The sequence below is a fragment of the Suncus etruscus genome, chromosome 3, assembly GCF_024139225.1.
Source record: "Suncus etruscus isolate mSunEtr1 chromosome 3, mSunEtr1.pri.cur, whole genome shotgun sequence".
NCBI classification, from domain to species: domain Eukaryota; kingdom Metazoa; phylum Chordata; class Mammalia; order Eulipotyphla; family Soricidae; genus Suncus; species Suncus etruscus.
The window spans coordinates 150,576,110-150,586,275 of NC_064850.1; the positions used below are offsets into that span (position 1 = coordinate 150,576,110).

A 10,166-nucleotide genomic window follows, 5' to 3' on the forward strand; every position below is an offset into this window, starting at 1 on the left:
CACGGGCTGCTGAGTCACACCCGCCTGGCTGCCCGGCCGGCTGGGCTGTCCTTCCCGGCTCGGCGGCCCGCGTCCCCGCCTCGCGGCTCCTCCTGGCGGGCGAGCAGCGGCTGCCTGACATCGACCGGCTCAGTCCTGGGCTTCCTCTGGGGGAGCTGGCGTGTCCTTGCAGCCAGCCGGGCCAGGCCCGTGGCAGGCGGCCGGCCGGGCCCGCGATCTCGTCTCCGCGCTCGCTCGGCTCTCCTAGCACGCAGCGCCGCCTCGCCGGTCTCCAACGCCGCCCTCCGGCGCCCTCGGCGGGGCGTGTCCCCGGAGCCGGCAGCCACGCTCGCTCGGCGCCCCCGGGGGCGTCGCCAAGTCGATCAGACCAAGGACCGCGCACGGGCCGGCGGTCACTCAGGAAGGGTGATGCTGGGCACCCAGTCGTTGCCGCTGCGGCTCTCTTCGCAGAACAGGCCGAGCTTCTCCCGGGCAGGGTCTTTCCACGCGTCCTCGCCGGGATTCTGCGGGGAGCGCAGGGGGGGAGGGAGTGGGGTGAGCGGGCCGGCTGGCCGCGGGGCCGGGGGGTGCGGGGCGCGGGGGCCGCCACTCACCGAGATGAGGATGCAGTGCAGGTCCCCCGGGGCGCCCGCCTCGGCCCCGTCGCCGCCCGCGCCCACGATCGCCGCCAGGCGCTGCACGTCGCCCACGCGCACGATGTCGATGTCGTTCTCGCAGCAGAAGGCCTGGATCAGCGTGAAGTGGATCTGCAGCGCGATGTCGCCCTCGTCGTCCTCGTCGGCGGCCAGCACGCAGAAGGTCACGTTGTCCGGGTCCCTGCGGGCGGAGGGGGCGGTGAGTGGCCGGACAGCCGCCGCGCCGGGGCCACCCCGCCGCCGTGTCCCCCGCACGCGCGCGCGCCCGGGCCGCGTGGGCAAGACTTACACGTTCAGGACTTTCGCGGACTCGTACACGCCGGCGGTGAGGCAGCCCTGGCGCTGCGCGGACAGCAGCAGCTCCTGCAGCGCTTTGCCGGCGCCCTGCATCCTGAGGAAGGGGCAAGGAGGCAGCGCGTGAGCGGGGGAGCAGAGCCCGAGGGCAGGCACGGCGGCAACGGCGGCTTCCCCGGTTCCCAGAGTCCCCGAGCAAGCCCCGGACAGACGGACGGACGGACGGACGGACGGACGGACGGACGGACGGACAGGCAGGCAGGCGGGCAGACGGGCGTCCGACTCCCTAACACCCTAGCGCCTAGGTCCCCATTCCCACCAGCACACTAAAACCTCCTTGGGGTGTGGGGGTGTGTGGGGTTGTCCGCGCGCCCCCTCCCAACAGTCCGGCACTCCGGCTCCTCCAACCAGCATGCATACCTATCTACCTGTCCCTTCTCCTAACCCCCCTGGGCCCCCCCCCTCCAGACACTGCTTGCTTCTCTTGCACAAAAAGCCCAAGACAAGACAAGACGTCTAGAGGAGCCAGACGTGGGACCCACCGGGCCGTGCTCTCCGGAACGGTGTCCTGACTGCGAATTTCTTCCAGAGTCATGTTGGATGATGAAGTCGGCGAGCAGCAAGTTAGTGATCCAGAGAGGGAACGAACGGGACGGAACGGAACGGAACGGTCAGAGCAGGAGCTGGAGCCGGAGCCGGAGCCGGAGCGGAGAAGCCGGGCAAGGACGGTGCGCGAGGTGCCAGGCGCGCCCTCCAGAGCTAGTGCGCCCTGAAAGGCGCACGCCCTTTTATAGGCTCCGCGCTGAGCTCCGCCAGCTGGCAGGAGGCTGCGCGCCCATTGGCCGGCGCCCGCTTTCTGATGCAAATGAGGCGGCGACCGGCGGCTCGTGCCAGAAGGCCGCGTGGGGAGGGGCGCGGGGGATGACAATGCCTCGAATCTGCCGCTTTTGTCGGGGTGTTACTAGGCAGACTGCAGCCTGCAGATTTCATCTAGCCTTTTTTTTAATTATTTTTTTAAGCCCTTAAAAGGAAAAGTTAGGGGAAACAATATTAAGCCTTGTTAGTCAATACGACGTGGCCATCTGTAAATGCACTTTGGGAGAATGCAGAAACTAGATTCTGCGCATGCATTTTTTTTTTTCTGGCGTTGCCTTGCTGTTTGAACCTTTATTTCTTCAAACTTCAAGTGCTGGAGTATTGCTTTGAAACCGGAACCTCCTAAAAAAAAAAAAAACTTGCGCCGCCTGGGCTTTTTTTTTTTTTTTTTTTTTTTTTTTTGCTTGCAAAAAAGTCACAAGCGGCGAAGTTGACTGAGTCTTCGAGGGGGCCTTGGAGACCTCTAGGTGCGTGAATTAAAACCCGGGTCCCCCACAGGCCCCCCAGAGAGGTCAGAGCCAGCGCTGCGGGGTTCCCAGGAGCGTGAGCAGATTGTGGCCGGCGCACGCGGCTCGTTTACATTTCTATGGAGGATGCACAATAGAGGAGGTCTGGCGTGTGGCTGTTTGCAGAAGGACAATCGGGGCTTTCTCTTCATAGCGACACTGTCCACCTGCCGCCTGCAGGGGCAGGGCTGGCCCCTTGGAGAGGGGGGGGTCGGGCCGAGTCCATCTCCTGCGCCTCTCGCCGTGCCCCCCACTGCCCCCGCGGCTCGTGCGCTCGCAACTGGACCCCACCAGGTCCTGACACGCTTGCCGAACTGCCCTGCGAGTAGGAGAAACACCCGAACTGTCAACCACCGTTTCTTAGCTCCGCAGGGGCCCGATGGATCAGATTCGCAGGAGTTGAAGGGCATGAGATTCCGAATCCCCTTTTTCGGGGCGCCATCTACAGGCCATCCAGAAAGAGCCTGACCCGTCCCCTACTTCCATTGCACCCCCCACTGGCAATCTGTCTCTGTTGGCTCTAACCTCAGGCGCTCTGGACCCTGGGCAGTTCTGGCCCGGAACACTCCGTCCAGTGCAAACTGAGCGTTAGTAAAAGTCAGCATGCGCGCGGGGGTGTGGAAGTAAAAGGGGACAGCAATCGCCCTTAACTCCCTTTGGACATTAGTTTCAAAATGTTTCATTCCACACCTAAAACCTTTGGTTCCCCCACTCTTCGAATCATACCCCAAAGAGGGGGTCCGAAAGGGTTCGAGCTTGCCGGGTTGGGGCCTTGCAGGCCGGCACTTTGCAAGGGTTTTTCAGCCGAGCGTCTCTCTGGTGTCTGCACCAAATCGAAATTCGTGGAAGTGGGACGGGCAGGATGGGGGGCCTCGCTGGGCGCCTTCTAGCCTTCTAGCCCAGGGGGCCGTTTGGAGAAAGGGCCTGGGCCCAGGGGACTTGACTGTCAGCCTTAAAGCCTGACAGTTTGGTGCTGCAAAGTGGGGAGGGAAATTGTGCATGAGAAAATCCGGACATGGGATTTTCTTGCCCTTCTCCTCTCTCCTCCACGCGGGGAAGACGCGCGTTCATTCCCCCAAGTGCAGTTTTGTGCGGCGCTCCAAGTACGCTGCGCGGGCCAGCTGGGATCCTGCACCCCAGCTGGCGTCCAGCGCCCCCTGGTGGCTTGCCAGAGAAGGGACAGCGGCCAAGCCACTTCCCCGATTCTGCTCACTTTCCATCCCCACCTCCCAGAAAACCCGCGTTGTCATCACAGCGGGGGTGGGGGCTAGCCCGCGACTTTTACGCGCTGCTTCCACCCCTTCCGTAGGAGAACCATGACGGTGTCCCTTGACTGAGAGAAGCGACGGTTTCTAGGTGATGGCGATCAGATACTCCTCTTTCAAGGCTTAAGCTTGTCTTGAGCTAGCTGTCTGATTCCAGGTCGGTCGCAGGAAACACTGCAAATACGACTGATGGAACATCTTAGTTCCCTCTCCCCCTAGACCCCACCCCACCTCCACACAATATTTAATTGACCCTAGGATTCTCTGTCCAAGCAACAGACTAGGAAAAATACGGAAATAAAAAATAAGACTGGAGCCAGATTAGACCTCAGCCATCCTGCAGCAGAGACCTCCCCCAAAGGAGGGGGTGCATTTCCAGTTGGCACGGAGCCAGCCCTGGGGACGCTGAGATTGACAGGGCCTGAGGCGACTCTTACTTTGCTCACATTTTAAAGAGATCCAGTTTCAGGAAGCCTTCCTTTCTGACATAGGATATGACTTCACAGAGGCTTGCTGGGTCAGTCCCAGGGCCCCAAAGCCCTCATCTCAATTAGGAAAGAAACATTTTATCTAAAGACTACATTCATCCCGACTCCTCATTCCCCTCCCCAGAGCTGTAGTGGAGAGAAATGCAGAAGCTGTGCACAGGCAGGCAGAGGGGATTTCTCTGGGGCAGAGCAGACCAGGCAGGGGAGTGAACCCCCCACGTCTGGCCTGTCCCTGAACCCTTTGAGGATGAAGCCTGAGTCACCTCCAGCTATGTTTCCGCTGAGCGCCCTCCCCACTACCCCATCACTGCACTTAAGCCTGCCCGTGGGCCCTCGAGGGAGAGATGGCAAGCTCTTCTAAATCTTCCCTTGAACCTAAATATGCAGGTGGCAGTGACTCTTGTCAAAGGGCATCCTCAGAGAAAGTCTGCTACTAAGAAAGTTGTACCGGGGGAGGCCAACCTAAGTTTGACCCCCAGCACCCCATATGAGTCTCTGAATCTGATGAAAAGTGATTGCTGAGAGCAGATCCAAGACATCCCTGAGCACCTCCAGAGCAGTTCTCTCTGCTATCAAAAATAAAATAAAATCATCCCAAGGATTGTGGAGACAGCTGAATGGCCTGAGTGCATGCAGGGGACTCAGCTTCAATATGGTCCCCTGACTTCTTCAGTAGCAAGTTAGGAGCAACAAGTTGAAGTAAACCCTGAGGTAGCTTCCATTACTTTTATTCATACTTTTGGGAGCTTTTAAGTTTGGGGTCACACCCATCAATGTTCAGGGCTTCTTTTGGTTCTATGCTCAATGACCGGTGGTGCTCAGGGCCTACACCCAGGCCTTGTGCACAGCAAGCTGCTTCACTGCTGAGCTATGGCACAGCTACTTGGTACTCCTGAGTGTTCTCGGCCTAATTCAAATATGGATGAAGACAAATTCTTCCTTGGGGTATGGAAATCTGTGCACTCACAGGCAGCAGCTCTCCTAGGGAGAAGTTAGCTGAAATGAATTCCTCTCTGTATGTGCACCAGCTTTGTTCTTGACTTCTTGACTCACAGCTTCCGTGGGACCCTCCAGACAGGCCCAGTCACTGCTCCCAGCTCCATCTTGCCTGCAGGCAGCTCCCAGCAGCCTCTTGTGATGTGGGGAGTTTGAGAGGGATTGCTTCCTTTCAAACCAGGCTGCTTCTAACCCCAACATCTGCATCTCTCATTCATCTCTAGAAAATAAGATTTGGCCACCCTGTACCTGTGTGCAGTGAGTGCCTGACTGAATCCAGAGTTTTTTGTGGCACCTCCCTGATAGACTCAGGTGTGTCAACTCTCTTGAAGTTGTCTTCCTGTCCTTGCATTTTCAGGGGTGATAGGTGAAAGGAGACTGACTCTGCAAAGCCGAATAAAGTAGTCACGAATGGAGGTAGGTAATATAGAGCAATACTACACTTGGTAGGGCATTTGCCATGCACACAGCCAACCCGGGTTTAATTCCAGGGACCCTAAGATGGTCCCCTGAGTAGTGCCCAGAATAATTATTGAGTAAAAGATCTGGGAGTAAGTCCTAAGCATCAGCAGTGTTCCTAAACAAACAAATCAAACAAACAAACAAATAAAGGAGTTGTTTAAAATCATGAGCTTAAGTGCTAGAGAGTTGATATAGAACTTAGGGCATTTGCCCTGCAAGCTGTCAGCCTGGGTTGGATCCCTAGTACTATTTACGGTCCCCTGAAGTTGGCCAGGAGTGATCCTGGCACTCAAGGGCTAGAAGTAAGCCCTGATGACCACCTGGTGTAGTTACCCCAAAAACAGAAAATACGAAAGAAAGTAAACTCAACTAGCCATCAAGTCAGATTCTTCAGGGCCAGGCCCCCAGCCACTGCCAGCAAGGGTTCCATGGAGCTTCAGGCTGGCCCCTAACAATCCTCCCTGTATTGATTACTCTCACCCCTGTCCTCTCCTTGACCCCTTTATTCCCCCTTGCCTGTGGATCAGATCCTTATCCAGACTGGAATCCAGAATGTTGAAGATAAAGGGAGAAAAGACTGAATTCATGGATTGTGGTGAAGGCAACAGTAAAGAGTAGCTGGCAAAACTCCACTCACTCAACAGAGAAAACACAAGAGAGACACTCCATTATTCCAAACCTGGAACCTCCGTGCCAGGGAGGTTCAGCCCATAAGGGATGAGGGGGCAGCACCTCATTCCCCTCCTCCACTCCTTGATATGTGAGATCTGCAAATGGAAAGACTTCTCTTGAATTCTGGAACAAAGCAGGGAATGACCAGAGGAAGATGCACTGCCAGCCCAGGCTGCCATCTGCAATCAGCCCAGCCCTGGGCCCTCTACAGCCAAAGAAGATTCTTAGGTGATCCATTGCTTAGCCTGTGATCCCAGTGCCCCGGCTTCCTGCAACCAAGGCATTGCACATAGGATGGGCCCCACATTCACACACTTGGTCCTTTTCAGTAAAAAGTGATTCATTATTGATCTGTGTGTGTCAGATCAGCCCCCTGATCTTTCCCAATGGGAGCTATGCCACATCTTCTGAGCCTGGGCATCTCCATCCACCCTCTAAAATGAACTTTGTAAGAAGATTCTAAAGAGTTAACACATGTTCAGGTTTTGCTCCCTGAACTACACTCTTCAACAACTGATGGATTTGTATCTGTTTCAAGTGTGTAGTAAGAGTGGTGTGTTTTTGTTATCCCCAATTTAGGTCTGCCTGCACTTGGGCTCCCCAACTCCATGCCAGCCTAGTCCTTACCTTAGGCTTAAGACAAACTTTCCTTCCTAACTGCATCCAGCAAACTCAGAACTGTAATCACCTTCTTAAAATGTTCATGACATGTTATGTTTTGAAAATGTTCATAATAGAGTCACAGAAATTCTAAACAGGACCAGAGTGATAGTACAGTGTGTCAGGCATTTGCCCATTTGCCCATTTGCCTTGCACATATCAACTCAGGTTCAATCCCAACATCCCAAATGGGTCCCTAAGTCAGAGGCAGGAGCAAGACCGGAGCAAATATCCCAGGTGTGGTCCTCCCCAAAAAATTGAAACAAAAAGCCTTTCTTTATTATTTTGAAAGATAATTTTAAATGAGTATAAAAAAACCTCTTCTTTAAAAAAAAAACTTCAAGATTCAAAGTTCCTTAAACAGAATTGGGTTCTAGGTTTTACAGCTGACTTAACTTTGACCTTGAGTAAAAGAGTTAATATAAGATAAAGAGAATAATTAGTGTCAACACATTCAAGCAATTTCTAGTCAATTTTGCTGAAATATAAATTCAGAAGTGTGTCATGAAGACATTTGTATTGTTAATGTTCTTCCCAATGGTGAAAATAAATATGTAATTCTAAAGAGGAAAAAAAAGAATAAAGAGAAAATAAATATGTAATTCTAATTGTGCAAAAGCATCTAGTTATATCTGTATAAACTACAAAATATCCATATCTGTTTTATTTTACAGTGAACCTGAACTCAGATGTCATCGGCCTGACTCCAGCTTCAAGCCATTGTGCCCAACAATTTGGGACCATATGGTGACAGAACAAGAAGCCAGACATCTGGGGCAATGTGCTTCTAGGAGAGGAGCCCAGAGCAAGCCCTTTGACTCTGAGCTGCTCATCTTGCCAGTTAAAGCTGGCTGATCAACTCTTGAGGCTAAGGGAGGATGGCTATAATTGCACTTGGAGGTTAACTCTGGAATGGCTGTGATGGAAGCAAGGGACATAATAAAGGTCCAAAGAGAGGCCAGTGCCCAACCCTGGAATGCACACATAAACACATGCAAGGAACAGTGGCAAAGGTATTCTCCCCCAAAAACTAATAGCAATAAATTAGAATAATTATTTGCAGCAGAAATTCTAAAATTTCAAAAGTATTTAAATGTACCTCAGCCTTTTGTTGGATCTTCTAATAGCAATTTTTATTTTTAAATTTTATTCATTGAAATTCAAATGTAAATTCTTCCTATCTGGGACATGAATGTTAGGAATTTCTTTTCCAGACTTTTATTTGGACTGGTTATGACTCAAGGCTTTTTACTCAAAATCTTTTAAGAACATGGTTTAGGTACTGGAGAGATAGCACAGCAGGTAAGGCGCTTGCTTTGCATGTATGAGGTCCACCCAGGTTCAATCTTCTATGGTTCCCTGAGCTTTCCAGGAGCCAAGAATGAGTCCTAAGTGCAGAGCCAGGAGTAATTCTGAACACTGCACAGTGTGGCCCAAAAACCAAAACAAAAAATAAATTTAATCTTCATTTCTATTCTATCAGGTAAGTATATTTTTTCTGTTTGGTTGCCATTTTCAGATTAGCAAACTAACACAAAACAATTTGCTTGAAGTCACACAGCCAGAAAAAATTAACTAAACTAAGATTTAAACCCAGGCCACTTGTTTTTGCCCTCTTGCATCTCACCCAAAAGTCCTTGGTTCTCTAAAAAATTTCTTGTAGAGCCTTGGAGTAAATAAACCATTTAGTTCAAAAAACGATTTCAACAAAATGCTTTGCCAAGCTTAGTCAAACAGTGGCTATACTGCATATTATGATTGCATGGTCCCCTCTGGTGGTTAAAGATAATATAGCTCTTAGCTCTGGCTTTACATATGCTTCTAAACCATTGGTCTCTTTCAAGACATGGCAGCAGCATGACACCCCAAAATTTCATAGTAGTGTTCACCCTGTAGAATCACAGCTAATATAACCAGCAAGCTCAGTGAGCCTAAACAGTTGCAAAGAAGGTTCAAGTAGCACCAACCACAGCTCAATAAATCCTTATTAGACACTTACTATTAGACTACAAAAGGCAAGGTTCAGGTAAATGGGTGGAAAACTGAGGACACTGGTAGAGGGAAGGTTATACTGGTGGTGGGATTAATATTGGCACACTAAATACCTGAAACAACTGTGTTGTGAATAATTTGGTAAATAACGGTGTTACAATTTTTTTAATTAAAAAAAAAAAAAGAAAACTTACTCTTTCCTGGGTTTCTACTGAGCCCACAAGCTCTATCTTGCTACAGAGGAACAGTTCCTGGTGGCACTGAATTGGGACATCTTCTTCTCTCAATGTGCCCAACAGAAGCTTCTGTTAGAGACTGATGCTGAGACAACACCCCTGTAACCTACCAGCAGCAAAGCAGGACCAAGAAGCTTCCCATTGGGAAAGCACATGTCCTGCCAGTGGTCACAGAGCCCAAGAGGGAGTTGGATGCTGATTGGCATTTCCCAGGCTCCTGCGAACCTCATGTTCTTGCCAACAAACCCTGAAAAAGCAGGATGAACACACACACACACACACACACACACACACACACACAGTTACCCTGAGGCTTAGCCTCACTTCATTCTCTGCCCACCAAGGACCTTGCCACCCTGCTTTTCTGCTTTCCTGCTGACTCAACTGTGTGGATCCTTTCTCCTGTGGTATTGCCTTAACCCTTTGTTCTTACTTTGCTGTGTATCTTTCAGTCCCAATCATGAACAGATCCTTCTGTATTTGTTATCTGGCTATCCTGAATCCTTCTGTAGCTGTCCCTTTCCTTCCCACTGACTTCACTCAGCATCATGTCCTCTAGACCTATTCATTTTTTTAAATTTTTATTTTGACCAAAGTGGATTACAAATCTTTCACATTAATATTTTAGGTACATAGTGACATTGAATTAGGGACATTCCCACCACCAATCAATGTTGTCCTCCCTCCACCCCTTTTCCCAGCATGCATCCAGTATCCACCTCCTTTACTCCCTGGGCTGCTAGTATAAGTGGTCCCTTCTGTGTCTGGCTTGTTGTAGATTGGGTATCAATTCTGTTGTCGTTAGCTTTGGATTTGGTGTTTAAGTCTGATCATAATATTTTTCTACTTAATGTTTATACGACTATTTGTAGACCTATTCTTTTTTTTTTTTTTTTGGTTTTTCGGGCCACACCCGTTTAATGCTCAGGAGTTACTCCTGGCTAAGAGCTCAGAAATTGCCCCTGGCTTGGGGGTACCATATGGGATGCCAGGGGATCGAACCGTGATCCTGATCCTTGGCTAGCGCTTGCAAGGCAGACACCTTACCTCTAGCACCACCTCGCCAGCCCCAGACCTATTCATT

The 10,166-nt window shown here is 51.2% G+C and overlaps 1 protein-coding gene across 1 annotated transcript; it reads right to left on the reverse strand.

The window, feature by feature from the left end:
- Positions 1 to 324: 324 nt before the first annotated feature.
- On the reverse strand, positions 325 to 1,578 carry GADD45G (growth arrest and DNA damage inducible gamma). The gene is made up of 4 exons (XM_049769585.1): positions 1,472 to 1,578; positions 925 to 1,026; positions 594 to 816; positions 325 to 503 (listed from the first exon to the last, which is right to left on the reverse strand). The coding sequence occupies exons 1-4, from the start codon at positions 1,522 to 1,524 to the stop codon at positions 393 to 395; spliced, it is 489 nt and encodes a 162-aa protein (XP_049625542.1). The 5' UTR covers positions 1,525 to 1,578; the 3' UTR covers positions 325 to 392.
- Positions 1,579 to 10,166: the final 8,588 nt, after the last annotated feature.